Source organism: Ostreococcus lucimarinus, chromosome 15, assembly GCF_000092065.1.
Source record: "Ostreococcus lucimarinus CCE9901 chromosome 15, complete sequence".
Taxonomy (NCBI): Eukaryota; Viridiplantae; Chlorophyta; class Mamiellophyceae; order Mamiellales; family Bathycoccaceae; genus Ostreococcus; species Ostreococcus sp. 'lucimarinus'.
Window position 1 is genome coordinate 262 of NC_009369.1, and position 23,897 is coordinate 24,158.

Below are 23,897 nucleotides of genomic sequence, written 5' to 3' on the forward strand. Positions count from 1 at the left end.
TTACACCCAACCCTAGGTTCTCTGGATCGTACTAAACCCGAAAAGTCACTAGCATTCGCATCCGTCCTGTGCACCTTCACGACACCCTACGGCCATCACTCGTCGACCAGCACGGCACCGCAGACTTCCCCCTCGACGCTCCGGACGTCTCCGGACTCTTGCGTCAAAGTGCCTTCTTCAGTGTTCGTGTTGGGCGACAAACGACCGGTCGTAGTTTGTCCTCTGTGAAAATAATGGAACCCCAAGCACTCATCTTGCGTGACACACAGTCGATTTGGGTAGAAAGCCTGCGGAGGATCCTTTATGCCGCAAGCTAAACCCTAGTTTCAGGGAGGCGCGTTCGAGGGGCGACGCGCTGGGAGACGACGCGGGACGACGACGGCGCGGGTTCGTTGTGATATTACGAGAGAATTTCGACTCTCTCTTCGATTCGTATTTTTTTAGATTTTTCCGACTCATCTAATTCTCGCACATCCTCGGTGTACTCGCGCCGTGCGCGCTCGCTTCGCGCGCTCGCGTCTCGAGGGGCGAATCTCTTCAGCAGGACAGGCAAGGCAAAACAATTAATTCTTCTTCATGTTCGCTATCGTTGCTAGTCGCTAAATTCGAAACATCAAAGTGGTTCGCCGTCTTTCAGGCATTTGTCGATGTGCGCGTTAATGGTTTCGCTTTTCGCGCCTTCCGGAAACTGTTCGCCGCAGATGCAGCATTCTGCTTTCGTCCGTTTATTCGCGTTTTCAGTGAGATCGAAGAACGGCTTCTTCGGTTTGTCTTGTTGAACCGCGGTGACACCGACGGCTTGGTGAGATCGTTTTGACGAAGCGGCGTTTGTCGCCGGTTTCGCCTTCGCGGCGGCGCCGAAGAAATCCACAATCGTCTTCGTCTTCCGAAAGCACTTCGCCCTGGAGGCTGCGTCTACCGGGGTAGGTGCTTCGATCGACACACCTAAGATGGCGTTCATATTTTCGTCGCCGTCGCCGTCACCGCCATCCAACAAAGCGAGCGACTCCGGAGTGGAGAATTTTTCTGCCCATTGAACTTCGATGCTTTCCTTCACGTGCGCAAGCAAGGTCTCGGGATATCTCAAACCGATGACTTTGCGGCCAACTTCGTCGACGACACGCACCGTGCGCATGCCGCGATCGGCCTTATTAAACTTGTGCGCGTTTCTATCCAAAGTTCGTTCGAGCTCTCCCCAGCAAGGCACGACGGCGCCGCTGATCACGGTGCAGTCAACCGTGCGTTTGCCCGCGGTACAAGCGCCCATGGTTTGTCGAACGTGACAATTCACGCCGTGCATGCAATGCTTCTCGGTCAATTCGTGCACAAGATCCCACGGTTGTTTCGCCACGTCGGGCGTGCACATCATGTATTTGCCGCGCAATTCGTCGTACTCCATCTCGAAAAGACTTGCGCCGGTGTTCGGACGCCACAGCATGAACAAGTTTCGCGAACCTGGCTTGGTGATGGCCAGAACGACTTGCGCGCGCCCATACATCTCGCGCTTCATCTTGTAGAAGCCGTCTCGATCGTGATTCTTGCTCTTTTCCAAAATATCCAGCGCACGCTCAAACGAAATACCGCGATCTATGAAAACCTTGGTCGACACGAGTTTTTGTCCGTGGTACGGATCCTTAAGAATCGTCTTCGACTCTGGTTCGATGCGAATGGAAGAACCACCGAGATCGCTCACGCCCTCCGTGTACTTCCCCTCAGCCTTTGCTAATTTGATTTCGCAATCCAAGGTTTCAGCAAAGTATGCAAACATGATATTTTGCGTTCGCACCGGAAGTCCAAGTAGGCGATTGAGAAACTTGCGCACGTCGCCGAGATCTTTGTTGCCGTATCCAATTTCCTGCAGCAGCGTCGCTTCTTCGACCGAAAAGCCGTCATTTCGCAGTCCAACCTGCACTCCGAGCTCCAATAACGCTGAACGAAGTTCAAGCTTCAAATCCTGCCAGCTCGAGATGGGTTTCCCCTCGAGATCGTCGTCGTTCACATGCGACATGATGCCCTCGAGCGTGACGCCCGACGGGAGATTCGCATCGAGCGCGACGAGCGCCTCGTAGAGCTTCTTCAACGCGTGTCGCCCGAGTGACGAGTCGAGATTGCCATCGGATAAATCAATGCCAGTCGCCGCACGTCGATCACCTCTCGTCAACGCCCCGAGACTTTGCAAGCGTCGTGCGACGGCGGCGACGAAGCGTCTTTCGCCTCCGATATTCGTCGAGCACATCACGTACACTGGACCCGTAATCTGATTGGATCGATGCGTGCGACCGAGCTGCTGAATCGCCTTGTCCGCACTCCATGGAAGTTCTATCGTGACGTGCACGCGGCGGCGGACATTTTTCGCGCCTTTCGACGCGTGCAATGAAATCCCGGTACTAGCCGCGTCCGAAATTATGGCCACACGTTTGTCACCATTCATAAACGCGTTCTTCTCGGCGATGTTCACTCCGAGCACATCACCGTCGCCGCTGATGCTCGTTCCTTTTCTAGACGCCGTCGTGCCACGCGATTCGTACATGAGCCTATCGCCTCGACGCACGATGCGACCGCTTCTTCCCGTGAGTTCGGCAACTTCTGTCGGCCCTCCGAGCCCATCAATCAGAGCATCGAGAAAGTTCGGCGGTAACCTCAACTTGATGACTTTATTGATCAACTCTTCCTTAGCGTCCACGAGCTCTTCGTCGACCTTGGCTGGGGCATTCGTGTGAAAACGACCAGTGTAGCCTTCGCTCTCTACCTCCGCGCCGCCTGCACGCCTCCAATCGCTCGACCAATCGGAAGGCGCCGACTTTTCCGCCGCCGCTCCGTCTGAAGCGCCGTGGATTTCAGTCGGAAAGTGCACGTTCAAGAAATTGACGAGCATTTCGCGCGTCGTACTCAGGAACCCGAACTCCGTGACGTCTTCACCAAAAGTCAAGTTGGCTGACGCATCTTGAGACTCACCTGTCGTTTGCAACCCGATGACGACGCATTGCTCTCGCGCGAGCGCCTCGTTCGCCTTGGCGATGACCGCCGGAACTTTCATGCTGATGCACAAGAGCTTGAAGAATCTTTGATGGACGCTCCAATACGCACTCCAAACGCCTTTTCCATCGGAACCAGTTCGACGCACAGCTTCGATACACGCATTACGGATGAGCGACATCAAGTCGCACGCGTCATCGTACATTTGACGCTGCTCTTTGCTGAGCGCGATCGTGTACTGCTCAAACTCTGCCTGCCTAAAAGATAAACCTCGACTAACATACTTCCCACTTGCCTTCATTTCCATGGCGAGCATTTCTAAAAATCCTACACCGCGAGACTTCATGCTCTCAATGAACGTATCCGCGGATTTAAATGGCGTCCCTTTGCCCCAGAAACCGAGTCTGGCCAAGTAGGTCATGTGCCCAACTTCAGAGATACCTGTGGCGCTCGCGTACACAACGCGCGCGCGAGGACAGCGTTCCTGAAACGCAATCACAGCCGCCGCAACTTTACTACCCGAATCAGAAGACGCGCTAAAGTTCTTTGCCTTGTGGCACTCGTCAAAAATCACGACGCCCTCGGCGTCTTCGCCGCCGAACCAATTTACGATTTGATCGAGACGACTCTTCTTCTGCGTCTTGCTCACTAACGTGCTGTAGGTGGTAAACAACACGCCCTCTTGATACTCTTTCGATAACCCGAACGCGCGAGTTTCGCGATCGAGCTCTGGGCACGAATTAATAACCTTAATAGTGCTTCCCAAATCGCTCAAGTCGCGCTCGGCGTCTCGGTGTAAATCGCCCGAGCTCGATATCCAAACCGCTTTCCGACGGCCTCGCACGAAATTATCGATAATAATTCCACTAATTTGTCGTCCCTTGCCCACCCCCGCACCGTCGCCAATCATGAAACCCGAACGCTTGCCATCCGGCGCGAATTCGCAGTGCTTTTGACACGCGAACATGACACCCTCCAGTTGGAGCTTGCTCAGTTTTCCAGTCTCCACGAAATCGTCGCCGATGGCGTCAAATAAAGGATACTTGGCCGGTGGTAAATCGATGCTCGCCAGCGACGCGGCTTCGGCGATATCTCCCGGGTGTACGCGTCCTCTCTGCGCCCGTCGATGAAATAATATATGCCCAGTCAGTCGTCGGTTTTGAATCATCTTGCAAAAGCATCCGTCTCGACGCGAACGTGCGCGCGCGCGCCGTACCTCGATGGAGTGACACGTGTATCCGCTGAAAACTTCACCCACGACCTCGCTCACGGACTCCTGCGCCCCTAACCCATCGTTCCCGCGTTCGCTCGACGGAAGGCCGTCGTGCGCGCGCGATGCCGACAGCTCGACGTCGTCGCCACCGTTCGTCGTCGTCGTCGTCGTCGCGCGCGCACCGCCGTCCTCGCTGGACATGACGACGACGAGTCGCACGTTCGCGATTGAACCGTCGCCGCGGTCACCGCGCTCGCGATCACAGCGCGCGCGCTTCTATGTCGGCAGTCTGGGGCGCTGGCGTCATCGGCGTCCATCGGTCCGCACACGACGCCGCACACGTCCGCACACGACGCCGCCGTTCGGTGCGAAACCGTCGCGATAGACGACGACGACGACGAGGACGATCGTTCGTATGGGTTGGTTCACGTCTAGCGCGACGACGGTCGAGGGGTGTCAGCGAATCGCCAGCGCGTGCGCGCCCAAGGCATCCGCGTTGAAGCAGTGCGTCGCGATTAACGGCGAACGCGCGTGCGAGGGGTTGGCGAGCGATTACGAGCTGTGCCGAGCGACGCGAATGAAGGCATGCGAAGACATCGCAGAGGCGTTCGAGAAGTGCGGACGAAAGAACGTCCACTGGAACGGGCTTCCAGAGGACGCGCCCGATTGCGCGCGCGAGCTCAAGGCGATGCGCAAGTGTGTGCGGAAAAACTGGAGAACGGCGTGAGAACGACGGACGCGCGCGTGGGGAATTTATTTTTAATGTTAGATCTCATTAGTTACCGGTAGACGTGATCCATCGTTCCTTCGCCGCGAACGCCCTCGCGCGGACGCTCGACGCCGCGCAGACCGCACACCGCAACGCATGCGCGGGGCGATAGCGCGAGAGTCGCGTCGTCGTGCGAACATGTCCGACGCTCCCGCTTCGTCGACGGCGTGGTGGCGTCGTCGCGAGCTCCTCGCGACGCGCACGACGACGACGACGACGACGACGGCGACGACGACGACGACGGCAGAGGAGGAGCGGCTCGCGAATGATGCGAAAGCGCGAGTTCAAAGCGGCGTTCTGGCGACGTTCGCGACGTGGTTCGATCATCGAGGCGGAAAAATACACGAAAGGGTGCGCATGACGTACAGACCGAATTTCGGTTGGTCGCTCGAGGCGGACGGTGACATCGCCGACGGCGAGAGGCTCGTCTCTCTGCCGCCGAAACTCATGTTGCGGTGCGACTCCGACGACGTCAGCGAGCCGCTGAAGAACGTCGTCGATCGAGTGCCGAACGAATTTTGGAGCTCGAAAGTAGGCTTGGTGCTGCTTCGCGAGCGCGTGGCCGGCGCCCACTCGGCGTTTGCACCATATATCACGCTCCTTCCTGCGGTACACGAAGGCTCGCCCACGTTTTTCCCGCCGGACGCCGTTCGAGCGCTGGAATACGCTCCGATCGTACAGCAAATCAATAAGCGTGCGCGATTCCTCGGTACTTTCGCTGGAAACGCTCTAACGGTGGATGATGGCGAGAGTTACGTCGACGAAGCTCACCCTGGGCGACAGCGCGTGGAGATGACGATTGACGCGAACGCGCTCGGATGGGCCACTGCTTGCGCGAGCAGCAGGGCGTTCAAGGTTGGTGCGAACTCGGCTCCGGCGATGCTTCCGGTCATAGATATCTGCAACCACTCGTTCAATCCATCCGTCAGTGTGCGGGCTATCGAAGAAGGCGACAACGCCGGTGGCGTCGAGTTGATTGCTCGACGCGCGTTGACGTCCGGCGAGCCCATAGAGTTGAGCTACGGGAACTTGTCCAACGACGAGCTATTGCTCGATTACGGATTCATAGTCAAAGACAATCCGTTCGACTGCGTGAAACTCAGGTGGGACTTAAAGCTCATCGAGCTCGCTCGCGAAATCGGAGGCTTAGCCGCAGCACCGATCGGTGCGGCGACGAGCGAGTCGGCGAGCGAATCCGCGACGCATCTAGACACCGTCGCGAAGGTGGCGCCTTGGCAAGCGACGGCGCTTGAGAGAATTGGATTAGTCGGAGATGACCCGAACGTTGAGTTAAGCGTGTTCGGCGCGGGTCAAGTGATGGATAAAAAGGCGCTCGCGGGCCTACGCGTGTTATATTCGAAATCATCGGCGGAGGCTTCGCGCGCGGCGGACGCGCCGTTCGGCGAGATTGACGCAGACGTGGTTTCGAAGGATACGGAAATCAAAGCTCTGCGCACGTGCATGTCTCTTTTGGCTTTGGCGCTCGGCAACTTCTCGACGACGCTCGAGAAGGACGAAGAGTTACACGACGCCGCGACGTCTCCGCAAGTGAGGTTAGCCATCGCTTTTCGCATGGAGAAGAAAAAAGTGCTGGCGAAGAGTATGGCACGCTTAAACGAATCGATCGAGCGTCTGCAGAGAGACGAGTAGCGACATAGCGACTCATTAGAACAATTATCAAGATCTTGATGGATATACTGCGTAAACCTTGACATCTGGAAGTGAAATTTAATATTGCACCTTTCTCTAAACGTATCGGCAATTAGATGTCGCCGTAATCGATGACGACGCGGCTCTCAGTGACGGCGGCGTCCAAGTCCGTGTACCTAGCCATTCCCTTGATCATCTTCGCTCCGCCAGTTCCCATGGGAACCTGCACGAACTGACCGTCGGGTCCGGAGCCTGGGACTTGCATCATCATCACCCCTCCGAACCGCTTTTTGTGATCCTTTTTGTTCTCCTTGCGGTGTTCGTCGTACTTTAAGAATTCGACGACATTCTTGCGGTACTGTTCGTCAAAAAGCCGCTCTCGCATGTCTTCGACGTGATGCGCTTGCTTCGTCTTGATGTGCTTGATGACGAATTCTTCCGCGACAAAGAGCTTGGTGCTCAACGTGCAACCAAATCTTTGCTCGTCGTGTTTCACGACGCAAGATTGAATCCACTCGTCGAGCTTGCTCTCGATCTCAGACGTGCCGAGCTTCTTCACCTGGGGATCGCCCTCCGCGATGCGTCGCTTCACGTTCGCGTCGACCGTCGCGAACAGACGAACGGCGTACGGATTTTGCGCAATCGAGGAGACCGGGGTGTCCTCCGGCTTTGGATCGCGCTTCGCGAACGCCGAGGGAAGCTTTTCAAGAAACGTCACCGGTTGCATTTCGGAGATACGTCTGTAGTAATCCACGCCGTGCACGCGAACCAAGTAGCACAATCGCTCGTCCAACTTCTCCGGCGTGCTAGCCTCGTTTCCGAGCGCCTCGAGCGCGGCGACGTCGTCCTCGGCGGCTTCGGCGTCCATCCCCGAGTCTTCGTCGCCGTCCAACAATGGATTGTTGTCGATGCCCTTTTCCGCGTCCAAGGCGGCGATGAGTCGACCGGTTTGCTTATAGTCGGTTCCGAGGCGAGTGGGGTGCCACGCTTCGATGGGCACCATCGAGCGCCTCTTTTCCTGCTGGTGTTCACCTTGGTGTTCGCCTTCGCCCATGTCGGCGTCTTTTCCTTCCGCGTCACCTTCGTCGTAAATCCGTAAGCTCCCGTCCGCTTTCGACGCGAAGAACTCGTGCGCACGGGCGCAAGCGAGCTCGTCGCGTCTCTTCAGCGTCTCCACGAGCACGCGCGGATCATTTCGCGCGCGTTCGCCTTCGTCGTGCCTGTGATCTCGAAAGTACCTCTCGTAAAACGCCTCTTGATTCTCCTTCTTGTACTCTTCGTATCGCCTCTCAGCCTCCGCGGGCGTGGTGTCGTCGCGCAAGTACTTGTAGCAGAAATCACGAAACGACAGCGCGCCGTCGTCGCGCCGTCCTCGCCCTCGTCCTCCCCCGCCTCGTCCCCCGCCTCGTCCGCCGCGGTGGCCGTCGTCGCCGTACGGGTGGTGTCGATCTCCGCCGCGATCGCCTCGTCCGCGTCCTCTTCTCCGGCTTCCTCCCCCCCCGTCGTCGTAATACTGCTCCTGGTCGACGTCCATCGCGACCGGCTCGACCTCGACCTCGGTTCGCGTCTACCGCGCGCGCGCCGTCGCGCTCGAGATCAGATTCGCGCCGACGCGGGTCCGTCTCGTTGCCGTCTCTGCGTCGCGGCTTCGACGACGACGCGAGCGATCGACGCGCGGTTCTCGTCTCGATCGACGAGCGCGCGCGAGTGCCGAGCGCGCGCGCGTGACGTCGCGAACCGCGAACGTGTGCGAATGGCGTCGATTCTCGCGCCTGAAAAAACGCGCGCGATGCATCAACCTAGGGTTTCGCGCGCGTGTGTTTATTTTCGCGCGAACGCGCGCACGATTTCGTATTCGAGTGACGTTCAGACCTGCGTAGATTTCGACCGACCGCGTATGCGTCACGATCGAGACGTCGACTTTCTTCGCGCAACGCGCGCGAATAGACACGGCGTCACACACGCCCGCGATTGAACGCGATTGAACGCGCGCGGCGCGCGCGGGCGACGCGCCGACGTCGTGCCGCGCGTCGCGCCGCGGAACGAGTGCGTCGCGTCGCGCGAGGCGCGCGAGCACTCGACGCGCGCGCGCGTTCGAGCGCGGCGGCGTGGCCGCGCGCGGCGAGAGGTGGACCGACGCGCGCGCGAGCGCGCGAGCGCGCGACGTTCGTTCGGGCGGTGACGTTCGTTCGGGCGGTGCGCGCGCCGAGGCGTCGGGTTCTCGCGAGGTCGCACGTCACCCGCGCAGAGAACGCGTATGTCGACGCAACACGGCACGCGCGCGCGGGCGCTTGCGCGCGATCGTCGGCGCAAAGCGGTCGAAGGAGCAAACGCGCTCGACGTGAAAACGACCGGGACGCCGCGCGTCGCCGCGCGACTTCACACAGACGAACCGACCGATGTTGCCACGGCATCCGACGCGGAGAAGAACAGGGTTAGCTCTGCGAGCGCGGCGAAAGCGTCTTCAAGATCGAAACGTGCGAAGGGTGAACTCACAGAGTCGCCGACGTCGCCGAAACGCGAAGGCGAGTCGGCGGACGCCGAGGACGCGCGCGCGTTCGAAGACGAGGACAACGAAATGGACGAAGTCAGCTCGGGGGGCGATGAAGGACATATCGAGTCGATGCTCGCGACGGCAGGTAGCTCGCGAGGCGACGCGATGGATCCCGACGTCGATTTTTCCGCCGTGCTTCACGAAGTTCCGATTGAAATCAGAAGACGTCTCGCGCCCAACGAGTCTGGTTTCACGGAGTCGGTCACGCATTCAGAAGAGTCAACTTTTTGCAGAGGCTGTCGACGAACGCTGAGTGTGGTTCTTCATTTCGGTGTCAACAACAAGACGTGTCGCCAGTGCTTGATTCGACAACGGCTGAAGAGGAAGAGGTGCGCCACGAGGAACTCGGAGCAGTTCGGCAACGGAAGGACTACTGAGGCTCGAAAGGATAAAGCAATGAATCCGACCGGTCCATGAATAGCGATGGGTACGATCTACCCTATTAGTGAGATGCGCTCGGCGGCGTCGAGCGTTTCGGAGTTTAGTGATTTGCGTATTGAACGCTTCGGGTTTAGCCTCGTCGGCGAGCGCGAGAACGCGCGAGACGACAAATAGATCCGACCATACACCATCCAACGATTCAATTTGTATTATTACTTACTTTGCACGCATTCAGCACTTTGTGACGTTATCTTGTATTCATTACGAAACTTCTAAGCGAGCGAGAGCTCTTCGTCGTTCGCGCGCTTGCCCGAGACCAAATCGTTGTAGAAGTGGTGCGTCTCTTCGATGACGCCGAGCGTGTACGCTCTATCCATGCACTTGTCGTCCAAACCGAATTTGTTTTGTGGCTTACCGTCCGGAGTCTTGTAGTCACGGAACCACACGCGAATCTTTTCGAGTTCGCCCGGGAAGTGCTTTTCGACGTCGGCGACGTCGTTGATGTCGCTCGCCTTCGGGTCGTTGACGCTAATCGCGATCACCTTCCAGTCAAGCTCACCATCGTCAATCATGGCGTAAACGCCCACGGGTTTCACCGGCGTCACCGAACCCATGGCCAACGCGCTGGAACCGATCTCCACGACGTCAACCGGATCGTTGTCGCCCGAAACCTTCATCGTCGGGTGTTCGTGCTTGGGATCTTCCCACGTTTGCGGTAACATGCCGTAGTTCCAGTTGATGTTGTACGGATAATCGCGAAGCTTGCCCTTCTTCGTGTCTTGCTTAATCGGGGTCAACTTCTCATCCGTCGCCACTTCCATCTTCGCCTTCGTCTCCTTCGGGATCTCGCACAAAAAGTTGAACGTTCCGTCGGCGTTCTTGAGCGGAACGCCGTGCCACGCGCTCACGGTGTTCTGCGCCTCGTCCTTGATGAAGCATCGGAACTCCAGGCTCGGGAAATCCCCCACCTTTTCATTCGCGTACGCCGCGCTGATGACGCGCGTGCGCTGCACGCTTCGTCGCTGCTGATGCGCGCGCGCCGTCGACGCGCTCGGCGCCGGCGTCGATCGCACCGACGAACCCATCGCGCGCAAACGCGACGTCACCGCGCGCGACACCGCGCGCGCCATGAAAATCTGAGACGCCGAGGACATGTCGAGCGAGGCGCGCGGTCCGCGAGATTCGCGCGATCGACGGCGCTCGCGTGTCGCGCGCGCTCGAGTGCGCGACGCCGCGCGCGCGCTATCCGAAACGAACGCCACAAACACGGACCGTCACGTCCACGGACAGTCCGCGTGTGACTGACGATCGGCGCGTCCGTCGCGCCGTCGGCGGCGACGGAGCGCGACGCATCCATGGCGAGCGGGGCGCAGCGACGGAAGCGGAAGCGAGAGAGCGAGAAACGCGAGGCGTGGGTGCGATTCGACGCCGCGGGCGGGGACCTGAGCGCGTACGAACGCTCGTTAGAGGAAGATGCGACGGCGAAAAAGGCGCGCGCGGCGGCGGCGAGACGGGCGGCGGACGTGGAGGCGCTGAACGACGCGACGGGGTCGAGGGAGGCGGACGAACGAGGGCAAGATCGCGAACGGGCGTCGTCGTCGCTGCTGCGGGACGCGGTCGGCGTGCGCGTGCGCGTTCGCAAGGACTCGGCGCACGCGCTGCGCGTGCTCTGCCGAGCGACGAGCGACGGCGACTGCTTCTTCGCGTGCGGGCAACCCCGATCGTGGGGGAGACGAGGGATCGAGGCCGTGGTGAACGCGCTCGGATTTGGGGTTCTGGAGTACGACGAAATCACGCTCAGTAAGGCGCCCGAGCTGGCGGCGTGCGTGATTCGCTTGGACGCCGACGACGAAAACGCCTCCGTCAAGCGGAAGAAGAAGCGCGCGGGCGGTGTGGGAAGCGCCGTGGAGACATTCTTGGCGCGAGCGGAGAAACTAGTCGAGCCCATTCAAGCACCTGACGTGAGCGGGGACGAGATCGATCGCGACGGTGGTGGGCTCAACGCTTGGGTCGCCGCACACCGCCGCAAGCGTCCCGGCTCGGCGCAAGCCGTGACGGCGAGCATCGACGCGTGGTTTGAGAAGAAGGAAGCCGAGGAAGCGGCGGCTGAGGAGGCTGCTAACGCGGTAAAGAGTGACGATGGATGGACAAAGGTAGAAGCGAAACGTGGACGCAGAAAGACGACGGAGGAGTCCACGGGAACAACCATCGGAAGCATACGCGCCGCCACCGCGGATAGAAGGCGAAAGGAGCCAAAGAAAATCGCCGGCGAACAGTTTTATCGCTTTCAGAGCAAGGAAAAGAAGCGCAATGAGATTATCGAGCTCCAAGCAAAGTTTGAGCAGGACAAGCAACGTATCGCTCGTCTCAAGGCCGCGCGTAAGTTTAGACCGATGTGATTCTAGAAATAGTAGATGTGCCATAACAGACGACGAAAAAACTCATTCTATCGAGCCGAGCGACTCAGTGTCCGTGTCCGTGTCCGTGTCCGTGGTCGTGCTTCTTTTCACCGTGTCCGTGTCCGTGGTCGTGCTTCTTTTCACCGTGCCCGTGTCCGTGGTCGTGCTTCTTTTCACCGTGCCCGTGCCCGTGGTCGTGGGCTTCGCACTTTTCGTCGGAGCAGCACTTTTCACCGTCGGCGTGCGAGTGCCCGTGATCGTGCTTCTTCTCGCCGTGCCCGTGCCCGTGCCCGTGATCGTGCTTCTTCTCGCCGTGCCCGTGTCCGTGGCACTCCTCACCGCCGTGGTCGTGCTCGCACTTTTCGCCCTCCGCGTGCGAGTGCCCGTGTCCGTGCGAGTGGTGCGTGCCGTCGCAGGGTACTCCATCGTGCGAGTGCCCGTGCGTGTGTTCCTCTTCGTCATCCACTTTAGGTTTTTCCTTTAGCACCACCTCGCCATCGTTTGACATCGCTTCCGTCGCCTTCGTCGTCAAAGAGTACGTCGTCTTTTCCCCGCCGCTCGCCGTCACGGTCACCTCGATCGTCGCGTTCGCCGGTCGATTCGCCATGTTCCCGATCACGCCGTCGATCGCGATCGTGCACCCGGGTGCGAACGACGTCGCCATCACGTTCACGTGCGTCGCTCGAGGCGCGATCAAGACGTCATACGCCGTCGTAGACGCCGCAAACTTGGGCGACAACGTCGCGTCGAGTTTGACGAATCCTTTCGACGACGCGTCGTCGAGCGATTGCGCGGCGTCGTCCAAGGGGCGTCGCGCGTCGACTTTGAGGAAAGCTAGAGTAGGAGCGGCAGACATTTTCGCGCGTGCGTTCGCGCGCGACGGGGAAAAACGCGCGCGGAAGTGCGGGCGCGGAAGCGCGTCGGGTTGCTCGAGTCGCGTCGCTGATGGGGGGGCCGGTGTTAAGTTTATGTGTCTGCGTTTTTCATCAATCGCTTCGGGCGCATCCAAACCCGCGCCGACGAGCGCCGTTAATCTAAAGGAAATCCATGAACGCGTCGTCTTCTTCCGCCGCTTGTTCCTCGCCAAAGTTGAGCGCGGTGAACATGAAGTCCGCCTTACCCCCCGGGACGACGAGGCCCTTGAACGTCTGCTTCTTTCGCAAGAGCTTGTTCAACGCGAAGTGCTGCTCGTCGCCCAACTTTTGGTCGCAAATATAAAACACGGCGGAGATCTTATCGTTCTCGACGTCATCGACGCAGAAGATGAACTCTTCCTCCCACGTCGGGTCCAAGCCCGCGAGCTCTTCGCTCGTGTACTCGTGGTCCTTGTACTTCAACACGACTTTGCAGCGCGGCTTTTCGATGCCGTAGAACTTCAAATCGAGCTTCTTGACGTTGCAGCAGTTGACTTCGATCTTCAATTCATTCGCTCCCGTGCCGAGCTTCTTGAGTTCTGCGCCGCAAACGAAAACAACCGCGTCAGTCGCGTCGATCGCCCATCGTCATCGCGAACGCGGATCGATCTATCCACCCATCCGTCGTCGTCGTCGTCGTCGTCGTCGTCCGTCGGGCTTCCGTCGCCGCCGATCGCGTCGTCCATCGCGATCGGTGTGCGCTGTCGCCCATCGCGCGCGCTCGCGCATCGCGCGCGCGTCGTCGCTCGCGTCGTCGTCCTTTTTCACGTCGCACGCACCCGCCATCTTTTCGTCGTTCGCGCGCGGTGTGACGGCGGCGGCGCCGCGACGACGCGCGGTTTCGTCCGAATAAACGCCTCGACATCGCGCGTCTTCTAGCGATGCGCGCGGTCGGAATACGGGATCGGGACCACGATCGATTTCACCGATCGCGACTCGAGCGCCGCGGCGACCGACCGACCGCGCGCGCGCGCCCCGCGTCCCCCGCGTCGTCGTCGCGCGGTCCGTCTTTCCGCGCCGCACGAGAGTCCGATACGATGGTACGTCGCGCGGTGATGCGATCGCGCGAGGGCGGTGAACGACGCGCGATGGTCGTCGCGCTCGATCGCGCGGCGCTCGATCGCGCGTCGCGCGTCGCGCGCGCGCGCGCGTCGACGATGATGGCGCGCGCCGTGACCCTAGTTTGCGCGTCGACGCGCGCGCATCGCCGCGCGTGACGGACGCGCGAGATGCGCGCGGACGCCGACGCGCGCGCGGAACGCGAGGAATGTTTACGCACGCTCGATCACGCACTGACATCGCACGTGACGTCGCACGCGCCCAGGTTCTCGCTCAAGACATCGATCTTTTGAACCCGCCCGCCGCGCTCGAGGCTGGCAAGCACAAGCTCAAGCGATTGGTGCAGTCGCCGAACTCGTTCTTCATGGATGTCAAGTGCCAAGGCTGCTTCAAGTGCGTACACGGAAACGAACGCGCGATGCGACTCGATGCGACCGACGCGCGAGGCTTTCGATGGCGGTGTCTGAACTCGCGACTGACCGACGCGCTCGCTCGCTCTTCGTCTCGCGCAGCATCACGACGATCTTCAGCCACTCTCAATCCGTCGTCCTCTGCGGTTCGTGCTCTGCGGTGCTCTGCCAGCCGACCGGTGGTAAGGCGCGACTCACGGAAGGCTGCGAATGGCGCCGTAAGGGCGATTAATCGCGTTCGCCGCTTCCTGTAGTCTAGTATCAGAGGTTGTGAGAGGTTCTTGGCGACGCGGCGTTAGGGCGCGTGGTCGAAAAGAAGAATTTGTAGGTGTGTGAGTTTGTAACGACGAACGTTCGCATTATCTTAAACACGCGGTCTATTTTTCTACGTACGAATACACGAATACACGCAAACGCGTTTCACGCGTCCGCGGGGCGGGAAATAATTCTCTGCTCACTACGCGGCGTCGGACGCTCGCCGCGCGGAGACGTCGATGCTCTGCTTCTTCGCCTGCTCTCGCTTTTTCTCTCTGAGCTTGTTCAAATTGTACATGAAGACGGACAGAAACGCGATGACGTAGCCGACGTAATTCAGAAACGTCACCGGGTTACCGAAGAAGTGCTGCGAGGCGAAGATTAACATCCAATCCTTGATGACGCCCGCGATGTTCATAGTCAACGCGCTCGTCTTGCCGATGAGTAAAAACACCGCGAGGTTCAGCGCGAACGCGCACGTGGCGTTCAAAGTCAACATCTTCCAATCGAAAACCAACGTCGCGTCCGCCATCATCGCCGGGTACTCGACGAACATTAACGGAAACGCCAAGAAGAACGCGCACGCCGGGGAGACGTAGTACAAGGACTGCAGCGGATTCATCGCCATGCCTTGACGCGTGATTAATATTTGTACCAACATCAACCGCACGGCCTCGAACAACAGCGCGCTGAGCTGCTGCGTTACGCCTAGCGTGTCGAAGTTCAACTCCCCGTACGCCGCGATGCCGACGCCGATCGCGATGACGAACATGTTCATCGACGTCGTCGCGGTTAATTTTTCCATTCTAAAAAACACCCCCACCATGTACACCAACCCCGGCATCAGCGCCTTGGTCATCTGAATGAACGACACGCTCAAGTGCAAATACGCCGAATTACTCAACCACAGCGACGCGGCGTAAAAGAACCCGATCGGCATCACCTTGCGCGTGTACTCTTTTCGCGTCATCTTCAACCTCTTCGTCACCTTGAACACCCTGACGAGGACGGTGACGAGACTGGTGCAAAAAACCATGTGCCACATCGTCAGCGCCACGGGATACCGGAATCCGCTGTACGCCAAGATCCACTTGTTAAACATGATGACGCACATCGAGATCGTCATCCACACCGCGACAAAAAAATACGCCCTGAGACACGACCGCGCGATGGTTTGCTCGCTCGCGTTCGCCCTCGCGTCGTCGTTCGTCCTCGCGCGCGTCCCGCCGTGCGTCGCGCTCGGTTCCGCGAGCACCGATTTTGATTTCGTCGACGCCATGACGCGCGCCTCTTCGCCTCGCCCTCGCCCGCTTCGGCGCCAATCTCAATCTCGCGCGCGTCCGAGCGTTCGATCGCCGCGCGCGCGACCGCGCGCTCGCGTCGCGCGTTCGGTGCGACGCGCCCGTCGACGGTTCGTTCCTTCGCTCGCGCGTCGACGGTTCGTTCCTTCGCCCGCGCGCCGTCGTGTCGCGCTCGTCCGTCGCCGCAATCGACGCATCGAATCGACGCATCAATCCATCGCGCGAATGCCTCGCGACGGTCGCGCCGGGCGCCAGTGCGCGCCTCGCGATCGACGAGACGCGCGATGAAGTACACGGTCGCCGCGGACGCGCTGGCGAAGATTGAACACGATGGGAAGGAGGGACACGCGGGAGCGAAGCCGCGCACGGTGATCGAGGCGCGTCCCGACGCGCGCCGCGACGAACGACGATCGAGGGGGGCTCGGATTGGATTGGCGCGGATTGGCTCGGATTGGATTGGATTCGGACCCGTGTCGTCGCGCGCGAGCCGCGTCCGAACGATCGCACGACGACGACGCGTCGGCGAGGCGCGGAATGCGATGATGGCGTCACGGACGAACGACGACGACGACGCGGAAGACTGACGAGGGCGATCGACGCGCGATGCACCAGGTTTTCAAAGCCGCGAAGGAGAGCAAGCTTCGACACACCACGGCGTTGGTGGCGTGCACGGGGGAGAAATGGACGGTGAAGGAATACTACGACGATTGCGTGAAAACGGCGAAATCGTTCATTCATCTCGGATTGGAACGATACGAGTCGGTGTGCATTCTCGGGTTTAACTCTCCGGAATGGCTGATGGCGAACAACGGCGCCATCTTCGCCGGGGGGTTCGCGGCCGGGATTTACACGACGAACGAACCGGCGGCGTGCGAGTACATCATCGAGAACTCGAGCGCGCGCGTGGTTGTCGTGGACGGGCAAAAGCAATTGGATAAGATCTTGGAAATTCGATCGCGATTGCCCAAGCTCAAGGCGATCGTGATGTACCGCGAAGACTCCTTCTCGGATCCGGCTGGCGCGAAGGACGCGTCGCTCGCCAAGGTGTACACGTGGAAGGATTTCTTGAAGCTCGGCGATGCGGTGAGCGATGATACCCTCGAAGCTCGCATGTCCGCGCAAAAGCCGGGCAACTGCTGCACGCTCATCTACACTTCCGGAACCACGGGCAACCCGAAAGGGGTGATGATTTCCCACGACAACTGCACGTGGACGGCGTCGTCGAACATTTTGCACAACCCAACGATTACTTCGGGGCCGTTGCGTGTGGTGTCGTACTTGCCGCTTTCGCACATCGCCGCGCAAATTGTCGACATCCATTCGCCGTTGATGTGCATCGTGGACTTTGACAAGACCGCGGCCGTGTATTTTGCGCGCCCGGACGCGCTCAAGGGTACGCTCAAGGAAACGCTCATCGAAGCCAAACCGACGGTGTTCTTCGCCGTGCCGCGCGTTTGGGAGAAGTTTGCCGAAGGCTTGCAAGCCAAGGGTAAGGAAATCACCGGTTTGAAGGCCAAGATCTCCGCCTTCATGAAGGGTAAGTGCGCGGGCGTGCACGCGGCGTCTCAAGTCGGAGCCACCGTCGGCCACCCGTTCATGGGCGGCTTCGCGATGAAGTTCATGAAGAAGAAGGCTCACGCCGCTATCGGTCTCGATCAAGCGCGAGTATGCCTCACGGGCGCTGCGCCGATCATGAAGCACACGCTCGACTACTTCGGCACGATCGGCATCCACATTCTCGAAGTTTACGGTATGTCCGAAAACACTGGTCCGCAAAATGTGTGCAAGTCTGATTACTTCAAAGCCGGTTCTTGCGGCGTGCCGATTCCGGGCGTCGAGATCAAGCTCGACCACGTCAAGGGGCGCGACAAGGATGGCGAAGGTGAGATTTGCTTCCGTGGCCGTCACGTCATGATGGGTTACCTCAACAACTTGGCGAAGACCCAAGAAAGCATCGACGAAGACGCGTGGTTGCACAGCGGCGACGTCGGCGCCATCGACCCGGAGACGAACATGCTTTCCATCACCGGTCGCATCAAGGAACTCATCATCACCGCTGGTGGCGAGAACATCGCACCGGTTCCTGTCGAAGATGCCATCAAGGGCTACCTTCCGGCGATCTCTAACGTCATGATGGTTGGCGACAAGCGCAAGTACAACACCATGCTCGTCACCTTGCGTCAAGTTCCCGACGGCGAAGGTTTCACGGAAAAGCTCTTCGGCACGTCTCTCGAGGTCAACCGCGACGTGACGACCGTGAAGCAAGCGCAATCTGACGCGAAGTGGAAGGCTTACATCGAAGAAGGCATCGCCAAGTACAACAAGACCGCGGTTTCCAACGCTCAACGCATCCAAAAGTTCAAGATTCTCGACACCGATTTCTCCGTGCCGGGCGGTGAGCTCACGGGCACTCAAAAGCTCAAGCGCAACGTCGTCACTGAGAAGTACGCCGCTGTTATTAACTCGATGTACTAATCAACTATTCAAATGCTACGAGTAATCCTATGCTACTAATCCCATCAACTTATCACGCAACAGCCCGGCTGTTTTGACTCGTCGATTGACTGCGGCGAGCGCGGTTGCATTTCCGCGCGTTCCTCTCGCGCGTTTCGCTCGATCACCGCCGCCGGGGCCGGGACGACGCTCGACTTCTCGTTCGCGTGCGTCTCCGGCACAGGGGCCTCTTCCGCTTCCGCAACGGCGCGTTCCGGATTCGGCTCTCCCATCGGCGGCGACGGTTTCTTTGGCTTTGGCTTTGGTTCGGCGTTCGCCTCGACCGCAGGCTTTTCTTGCGGTAGCTTTTCTTGCGGCGCATCGCGCTTTATGGCGTCATACGCCTTGTTCGTCTCAGCGCACTCCGCGTAAGCTTCCGCCGCGGTTTCGGCGAGCGCCAGGAACTCCTTCACGGCTTTTTCACCGTTCGGCACCATCCAGAGCGGCGTCACCGGGGACACCCGTTTACCATTCTTTGCGTCTTTGATTTCGCGCTCGTCCGGAAGCGTTACGTTCACACACGTGTACGGCATGTCATGCAGCGCGTTCTCGCCACCGCCGCCGTAAATGTCCAAAAACACGGTGAGGTGGACGTTTGACGGGACCGCGTCGACGCGCAACGCCTCTCGAAACTCTTGGCGCGTGATCCTGGCCGTGGGGTCGCCCGGCGTGTCCGACGCGCACAGCGCGGTTTTATTCAAACCCTTGTACGCGCCACCTCCGGCGACGCTATCCTTGGTCGTCGTCGTCGTCGCCGTCTCGCTCACTTCTTGCCCGCGTCCGCTAAAGTAAAAGAACAGCGAATCCCCCGCGCGCGCGCCGTCGACGAGCCATCGACACGCTTTCAAAATCGCCTTCTTCGAGCACGAGCGATTGATGGATCCATCGTTCGTACTCGCTTCGCTATCTTCCAACAGCACCAGCACTTCGTCGTCCTCGTCGTACCCACAGTGCGTCTTTAAATATTCGCGCATTCGCAACGCGTCGCCCCCGCGTCTTCGCAACCGCCACCGCTCGACGCCGCACTCCTCGTAATTTATCCCCACAAACACCCCTCTTCGCCTACCCACGTTTCGCATCGTTTTCGAGAACGTCATCCTTTCGTGTTCGATCGCGATGCACCGCGTCGCGCGCACTCGTATCCCGCTCGACGTTCCCGGCGGCAGTCGTTGCATCGCTCGCTGTTTGCTCCTCAGGAATTGTCCCCACGACGCCGTCGTCGCACCGTTTCGCCGTTCGAGCGCGTTCAGGCACGCGCGCGTCAATAAACCACCCACTTGCGCGCACTCTCGCTGTCGTTCGCGCTTTCGCGTCGCCATAAAGATCCTCTTCGCGTCGTCCGTCGCGTTCATCCTTCGCATCGCGCCTTCGTCGTCGTCGTCGTCGTCATCGCGCGCCTTCGTCGTCGTCGTCGCGAGCGCGTCGTGCGCCGCGCGGTCTAGATACGATTCGCGATCGTCCCTGCTCGTCGCCACGAGCACGACGACCGCGTCGTCGCCCATCGCGTCGCCCATCGCGCGCGACGCCGAGTGTCGCGACACGGCGACGCGCGACGACGCGAACGATGCGCGCGACGGCGACGCGCGCGACGGCGACGGCGACGGCGACGGCGACGCGCGCTTCGACGCGCGCGCTTCGACGCGCGCGCGCCGCGACGACGGCGCGGCGCTTCGACGCGTCGAGACGCGCGGCGTCGACGTCGAACGATGGCGACGGGAGCGACGACGCCGACGCGAGCGACGCGACGCCGACGCGAGCGAAGCGAGACAAACCGCTGCCCGGGTCGGGGGTGAATCTGTACGACCCCGTGGCGACGGCGTCGAGGTTCCTGACGCGACGGTTCGGCATCGTCGGGGGGCTCGGTTTGGTCGCGCTCCTCGCGAGCGTGGAGGGCGGGGAAATCGTAAAGGCGTTGCTGGAGCGCGACGTGGACGTGTCGACGACCGCGGAGGAGTTCGCGGTGGAGGGCAACGCGAATGGGTTGCGAGCGCGGGACGTGAAGATCGGCGGCGGGGCGAGCGCGAAGCGAGGAGACTTCGTCGGCGTCAACTTGACCGTCGTCGACGCCGAGGACGGCGTCGAGTACTTGAACACGAAGAAGGCGAAACGACCGATCGCGTTCACGTACGAGAAGAAACCGTTGTTGGCACCGATTTGTGAAGCGATCGAGGACGGCGTGCGGACGATGAAAAGGGGCGGCGTGCGACGGGTGTTCGCGCCGAGCGCGGCGGCGTTCGGCGAACGCGGCGTCGTCTTGACGGATGGCACGCGCATCAAGCCGAATCGCGACTTGATCATCGACATCGTGCTCGAGGAGGTGTCGCCATCGTACGTGTAATATAATTCAAAGTAAGCGTTATGATTGGGAATTAACGATCAATTACATGGTCGGGTGGTTCCAAAGAAGCATTCTAAAGTGTTATACGTGTCCGCGCTCGCTCGCAACCTATTCCCACGCGGCGCCGTTCTCGCCGAAAAAGGAGGAAATGTGCGCCAACGCCGACGCTTCCACGATGACCTTATCCGCGTTCAAGATGTCGTACACGTTCAAGTGCGAGACGTCCGTCTGCACGACGCGCTCAATGTTCCGCGCGCTCTTCGCGACGTTTTCGTTGGCGTCCTTGGTGATGACGTACGCCTTCTCCGAGGCGCCGACGCCCCACGCCATCAAAGACTTGTTGAACGCGTTCGTGCCCGGGGCGGAGATGTTACCCGAGATATCATCAACGACAATCATCGCGCTCGCCGCCGATTGCAACGCGGTCGCCATCGCCAATCGACGCTCCTTCTTGTTCATCTTAATCGACCAGTCGCGCGGCTTCGGCCCGAACGACACGCCTCCGCCCGGCTTGAGCGGCGTTCGGCTCGAACCGGCGCGCGCGTTACCCGTACCCTTTTGCTTGAACGGCTTTCTCCCGCCCCCTCGCACTTCGCTCTTCGTGAGCGTGCTCGCCGTGCCCTGCGTTCGTAAGAAAGTCCGTCAGTCTCGCCGGTCGTCATCGTGGATAACCACGCCCGCTGAATAGGGTTTGTTTGCCCTCGAGCGATGGCGTGGGGTGGCGACGACGATCGCGACGACGTTCGCGACGACGATCGCGACGACGCCGCGAACGATAAATCGTCGCATTCACCGGCGTTCGTCTCGTCGTCGCCGCGCGCGTCGCGCGTCGCGTCCCGCGTCCCGCGTCCCGCGCCCGCGCCTCAGGGTTTCCCGGGATGCGCGCCCTCGCGGTGATGTTTCATTCGCGCGTGTCGCGTCGCGCGCGCACGTACCCTGCGAGCATTCTGTCGAACCATGACGACGTATTTATGCACCAACCCTCTCGCCACCTCCGCGCGCGCGGTCTTGAGCTCGAGCGTGGCGGCGGACGATTTCGCGCCGTCAAAGGTGACCGCATCGATCGCCGCCGCGCGCGGGACGACCGGGGCGACGCGCGCGTTGGCGCCGCGCTTACCGGCGATCGGTCGCGGAGACGTGATCGCGGTGGTGCCTTGGAGCGCCGCGCTCGAGCGCATGGTGAAGCCTTGCATCGCGTCGCACGAGAGCGAGTCGCGAAGTGATGACGCGCGTCGGGGCGGGGGAGTGGGTGCGTGACCGGACGTCACTGCCGGTTCGAGACTCGAGAGGAGTACCCCCTCGAGACGTCTCGCCGCGGGTGGCGAAGCGATCGCGCGCGCGACGCGTTTGGCTCGATTTCGGGGGCTAACCTAATAATATTACTCTCACGTCACTCTCACATTACGCTCACATCATCGTCATATTACTCTTGAACGCCTCGAAAAAACGCATCGTTTTGCCGTACGCGTCGTCGTCGATGACGTATTGCTCGAGCACGAGGGACACGCGCTCGGAGCCCGAGCGCGTCTTGTACGAGCGCACTTGGTGGAACGCGTCGCCGCGGAAATTCACCAGCATGTTTTCTTTCGGACGAATCTTCTTCTCCGGCGCCGCGCCGGTGTCGGGGTATCCATCGCCGTAAGGGAACAGCTCTAACTCTCCGCCGACCATGTCGTTCGGCACGCTGTTGTACAGCACCGAGACTTGGTGGGCTATGAACATGTGACGAGAGTAAATTCCGACCGTGGTATCCAAATGTAACCCCACCGAAAGCTCTTCTGCGTTGTACGCGTCGTAATCACCGAGCTCGCACAACAGAATATTCATCACGAATGCGTTGGCGTCGGGTAGCCGCAATTCGTCAAACACCGACGCGAAGCACTCGTAGTCTGGCGACGCCTTGAACTTATCCACGCCCTCGAGATTGAACTTCACCACGAAACCTCGCGTCTTGCTAAACCCGGCATCGTTTAACCCACCCTTGACGCGCAATTTGGGATGTTTCAGCGCGCACTCTTTGAGGTCGCCGTACCTCTTAAAATCTAAAAAGTCCTCCCTCGCCTCCACGAGCGGTTGCTCGTCCGTCGTGCTCAGGTATCGCGCCTCGCTCGCCGCGTACCACCGCTGGGCCATTCGCAGGACGATGAACACGAGGATCGCCGCCACGCCCGCGCGTTCGTTCGCGCTCTGCGCCCCGGCCCGCCGCGCCGCCGCTCGCTTCGCGTTCGCGTCGTCGTCGTCCTCGCGCGTCGATTCGCGCGTCGCGTCGTCGCCATCGTCGCGCGTCGTCCTCGCGTCCCGTCGTCGCACGCCCGCGCTCGCGTTCACCGGCGCCATCGCGCGCGTCGCGTCGTCGCGTCGTCGTCGTCAACCGCCCGCGCGATGTCCGACCGACCGCGATTTATCATCCATGCGAACTGTTTGCGCACACGAGGGACGGCACCCGAATTCGAATCGACCGCGTCGGCGTCGCGCGTCGCCGCACGCGTCGACGCGCGATGGCGACGACGCCCTCGACGCGCGCGCTGTGCGAGGCGACGTGCGTCGTCGACCGCGCGATCGCGTCGTGGCGCGCGCGCGACGGCGCGATCGACGACGCGCAGCGACGCGCGTCGCGCGCGTGCGAGACGCTCGTGGCGCCGTTCGTCGAAGCGCGAGCGACGGGCGAGGACGCGTCGCGCGACGCGAGCGAGGCGCAGCGCGCGGTGAAAGCGCTCGAGAAGCACCACGCGCGGTTGCGAGCGCTGGCGGACGCGCGGGTGAAGCTGGCGCAGGCGACGTACGACGCCGTCGACGACCACATCACGAGGCTGGACAAAGATCTCGCGACGTTCGAGCGCGAGCGCGGTTCGGCGCATCGCGCGGGCGAGCGCACGAAGTTTGATCTCGCGCTGGCGGGCGAACACGGATTCGAGGCGCTGACGAACGCGCCGAGCGCGTCGCCGGGATCCGCGCTCGCGTCGCCGGGGAATCCAAACGAGCCGAGATATTGCGTGTGCCGGAGCGTGTCGGACGGAAAGATGATCGGGTGCGATAACGACGATTGCGCGATAGAGTGGTTTCACTTCGCGTGCGTGGGGTTGAATCCGAACGCGGAGGTGAAGGGAAAATGGATCTGTCCGCCGTGTCGCCGGAAGAAGCGCTGATAGACGCGTTGTTAGAGAGTAGTCCACTAGGCGTAGCGC

The 23,897-nt window shown here is 60.5% G+C and overlaps 17 protein-coding genes across 17 annotated transcripts; 8 read left to right on the plus strand and 9 right to left on the minus strand.

The window, feature by feature from the left end:
- Nucleotides 1–1,156: 1,156 nt before the first annotated feature.
- OSTLU_40550 (predicted protein) lies at nucleotides 1,157–4,144 on the minus strand (the record flags this gene model as incomplete). Its single annotated transcript, XM_001421639.1, has 2 exons — nucleotides 1,157–1,918; nucleotides 2,057–4,144. Coding segments are annotated over 2 exons (2,850 nt in total), but the record flags the coding sequence as incomplete, so codon positions are not given.
- Nucleotides 4,145–4,766: 622 nt separating this feature from the next.
- On the plus strand, nucleotides 4,767–4,916 carry OSTLU_27680 (predicted protein; the record flags this gene model as incomplete). The annotated part of the gene is made up of 1 exon (XM_001421506.1): nucleotides 4,767–4,916. One exon carries the CDS (start codon nucleotides 4,767–4,769, stop codon nucleotides 4,914–4,916), a length of 150 nt encoding a protein of 49 aa, XP_001421543.1.
- Nucleotides 4,917–5,096: 180 nt separating this feature from the next.
- Nucleotides 5,097–6,608, plus strand: SDG3519 (predicted protein; the record flags this gene model as incomplete). Its single annotated transcript, XM_001421507.1, has 2 exons — nucleotides 5,097–6,123; nucleotides 6,169–6,608. 2 exons carry the CDS (start codon nucleotides 5,097–5,099, stop codon nucleotides 6,606–6,608), a joined length of 1,467 nt encoding a protein of 488 aa, XP_001421544.1.
- An 86-nt stretch (nucleotides 6,609–6,694) lies between these two features.
- On the minus strand, nucleotides 6,695–8,352 carry OSTLU_27682 (predicted protein). The gene has a single exon (XM_001421640.1). The coding sequence runs from the start codon at nucleotides 8,140–8,142 to the stop codon at nucleotides 6,721–6,723; it is 1,422 nt and encodes a 473-aa protein (XP_001421677.1). The 5' UTR covers nucleotides 8,143–8,352; the 3' UTR covers nucleotides 6,695–6,720.
- Nucleotides 8,353–8,865: 513 nt separating this feature from the next.
- OSTLU_18241 (predicted protein) lies at nucleotides 8,866–9,579 on the plus strand (the record flags this gene model as incomplete). Its single annotated transcript, XM_001421508.1, has 1 exon — nucleotides 8,866–9,579. The coding sequence occupies one exon, from the start codon at nucleotides 8,866–8,868 to the stop codon at nucleotides 9,577–9,579; it is 714 nt and encodes a 237-aa protein (XP_001421545.1).
- Nucleotides 9,580–9,815: 236 nt separating this feature from the next.
- On the minus strand, nucleotides 9,816–10,628 carry OSTLU_40612 (predicted protein; the record flags this gene model as incomplete). The annotated part of the gene is made up of 1 exon (XM_001421641.1): nucleotides 9,816–10,628. The coding sequence occupies one exon, from the start codon at nucleotides 10,626–10,628 to the stop codon at nucleotides 9,816–9,818; it is 813 nt and encodes a 270-aa protein (XP_001421678.1).
- Nucleotides 10,629–10,898: 270 nt separating this feature from the next.
- Nucleotides 10,899–11,942, plus strand: OSTLU_18243 (predicted protein; the record flags this gene model as incomplete). The annotated part of the gene is made up of 1 exon (XM_001421509.1): nucleotides 10,899–11,942. One exon carries the CDS (start codon nucleotides 10,899–10,901, stop codon nucleotides 11,940–11,942), a length of 1,044 nt encoding a protein of 347 aa, XP_001421546.1.
- Nucleotides 11,943–12,006: 64 nt separating this feature from the next.
- Nucleotides 12,007–12,798, minus strand: OSTLU_27686 (predicted protein; the record flags this gene model as incomplete). Its single annotated transcript, XM_001421642.1, has 1 exon — nucleotides 12,007–12,798. One exon carries the CDS (start codon nucleotides 12,796–12,798, stop codon nucleotides 12,007–12,009), a length of 792 nt encoding a protein of 263 aa, XP_001421679.1.
- Nucleotides 12,799–12,904: 106 nt separating this feature from the next.
- Nucleotides 12,905–13,656, minus strand: OSTLU_27687 (predicted protein). Its single transcript, XM_001421643.1, has 2 exons — nucleotides 13,636–13,656; nucleotides 12,905–13,395 (listed from the first exon to the last, which is right to left on the minus strand). The coding sequence occupies exons 1-2, from the start codon at nucleotides 13,640–13,642 to the stop codon at nucleotides 12,977–12,979; spliced, it is 426 nt and encodes a 141-aa protein (XP_001421680.1). The 5' UTR covers nucleotides 13,643–13,656; the 3' UTR covers nucleotides 12,905–12,976.
- A 467-nt stretch (nucleotides 13,657–14,123) lies between these two features.
- Nucleotides 14,124–14,557, plus strand: RPS27 (Ribosomal protein S27, component of cytosolic 80S ribosome and 40S small subunit; the record flags this gene model as incomplete). Its single annotated transcript, XM_001421510.1, has 2 exons — nucleotides 14,124–14,308; nucleotides 14,428–14,557. The coding sequence occupies 2 exons, from the start codon at nucleotides 14,124–14,126 to the stop codon at nucleotides 14,555–14,557; spliced, it is 315 nt and encodes a 104-aa protein (XP_001421547.1).
- A 132-nt stretch (nucleotides 14,558–14,689) lies between these two features.
- OSTLU_27689 (DMT family transporter: phosphate/phosphoenolpyruvate) lies at nucleotides 14,690–16,027 on the minus strand. The gene has a single exon (XM_001421644.1). The coding sequence runs from the start codon at nucleotides 15,857–15,859 to the stop codon at nucleotides 14,783–14,785; it is 1,077 nt and encodes a 358-aa protein (XP_001421681.1). The 5' UTR covers nucleotides 15,860–16,027; the 3' UTR covers nucleotides 14,690–14,782.
- Nucleotides 16,028–16,484: 457 nt separating this feature from the next.
- On the plus strand, nucleotides 16,485–18,356 carry OSTLU_40730 (predicted protein; the record flags this gene model as incomplete). Its single annotated transcript, XM_001421511.1, has 1 exon — nucleotides 16,485–18,356. The coding sequence occupies one exon, from the start codon at nucleotides 16,485–16,487 to the stop codon at nucleotides 18,354–18,356; it is 1,872 nt and encodes a 623-aa protein (XP_001421548.1).
- Nucleotides 18,357–18,400: 44 nt separating this feature from the next.
- OSTLU_93753 (predicted protein) lies at nucleotides 18,401–19,888 on the minus strand (the record flags this gene model as incomplete). Its single annotated transcript, XM_001421645.1, has 1 exon — nucleotides 18,401–19,888. The coding sequence occupies one exon, from the start codon at nucleotides 19,886–19,888 to the stop codon at nucleotides 18,401–18,403; it is 1,488 nt and encodes a 495-aa protein (XP_001421682.1).
- Nucleotides 19,889–19,938: 50 nt separating this feature from the next.
- Nucleotides 19,939–20,712, plus strand: FBP17-3 (peptidyl-prolyl cis-trans isomerase, FKBP-type; the record flags this gene model as incomplete). The annotated part of the gene is made up of 1 exon (XM_001421512.1): nucleotides 19,939–20,712. One exon carries the CDS (start codon nucleotides 19,939–19,941, stop codon nucleotides 20,710–20,712), a length of 774 nt encoding a protein of 257 aa, XP_001421549.1.
- A 108-nt stretch (nucleotides 20,713–20,820) lies between these two features.
- On the minus strand, nucleotides 20,821–21,890 carry PRPL4 (Plastid ribosomal protein L4 large ribosomal subunit; the record flags this gene model as incomplete). The annotated part of the gene is made up of 2 exons (XM_001421646.1): nucleotides 20,821–21,333; nucleotides 21,648–21,890. 2 exons carry the CDS (start codon nucleotides 21,888–21,890, stop codon nucleotides 20,821–20,823), a joined length of 756 nt encoding a protein of 251 aa, XP_001421683.1.
- A 229-nt stretch (nucleotides 21,891–22,119) lies between these two features.
- OSTLU_27694 (predicted protein) lies at nucleotides 22,120–22,845 on the minus strand (the record flags this gene model as incomplete). The annotated part of the gene is made up of 1 exon (XM_001421647.1): nucleotides 22,120–22,845. One exon carries the CDS (start codon nucleotides 22,843–22,845, stop codon nucleotides 22,120–22,122), a length of 726 nt encoding a protein of 241 aa, XP_001421684.1.
- A 365-nt stretch (nucleotides 22,846–23,210) lies between these two features.
- OSTLU_27695 (predicted protein) lies at nucleotides 23,211–23,858 on the plus strand (the record flags this gene model as incomplete). Its single annotated transcript, XM_001421513.1, has 1 exon — nucleotides 23,211–23,858. The coding sequence occupies one exon, from the start codon at nucleotides 23,211–23,213 to the stop codon at nucleotides 23,856–23,858; it is 648 nt and encodes a 215-aa protein (XP_001421550.1).
- Nucleotides 23,859–23,897: the final 39 nt, after the last annotated feature.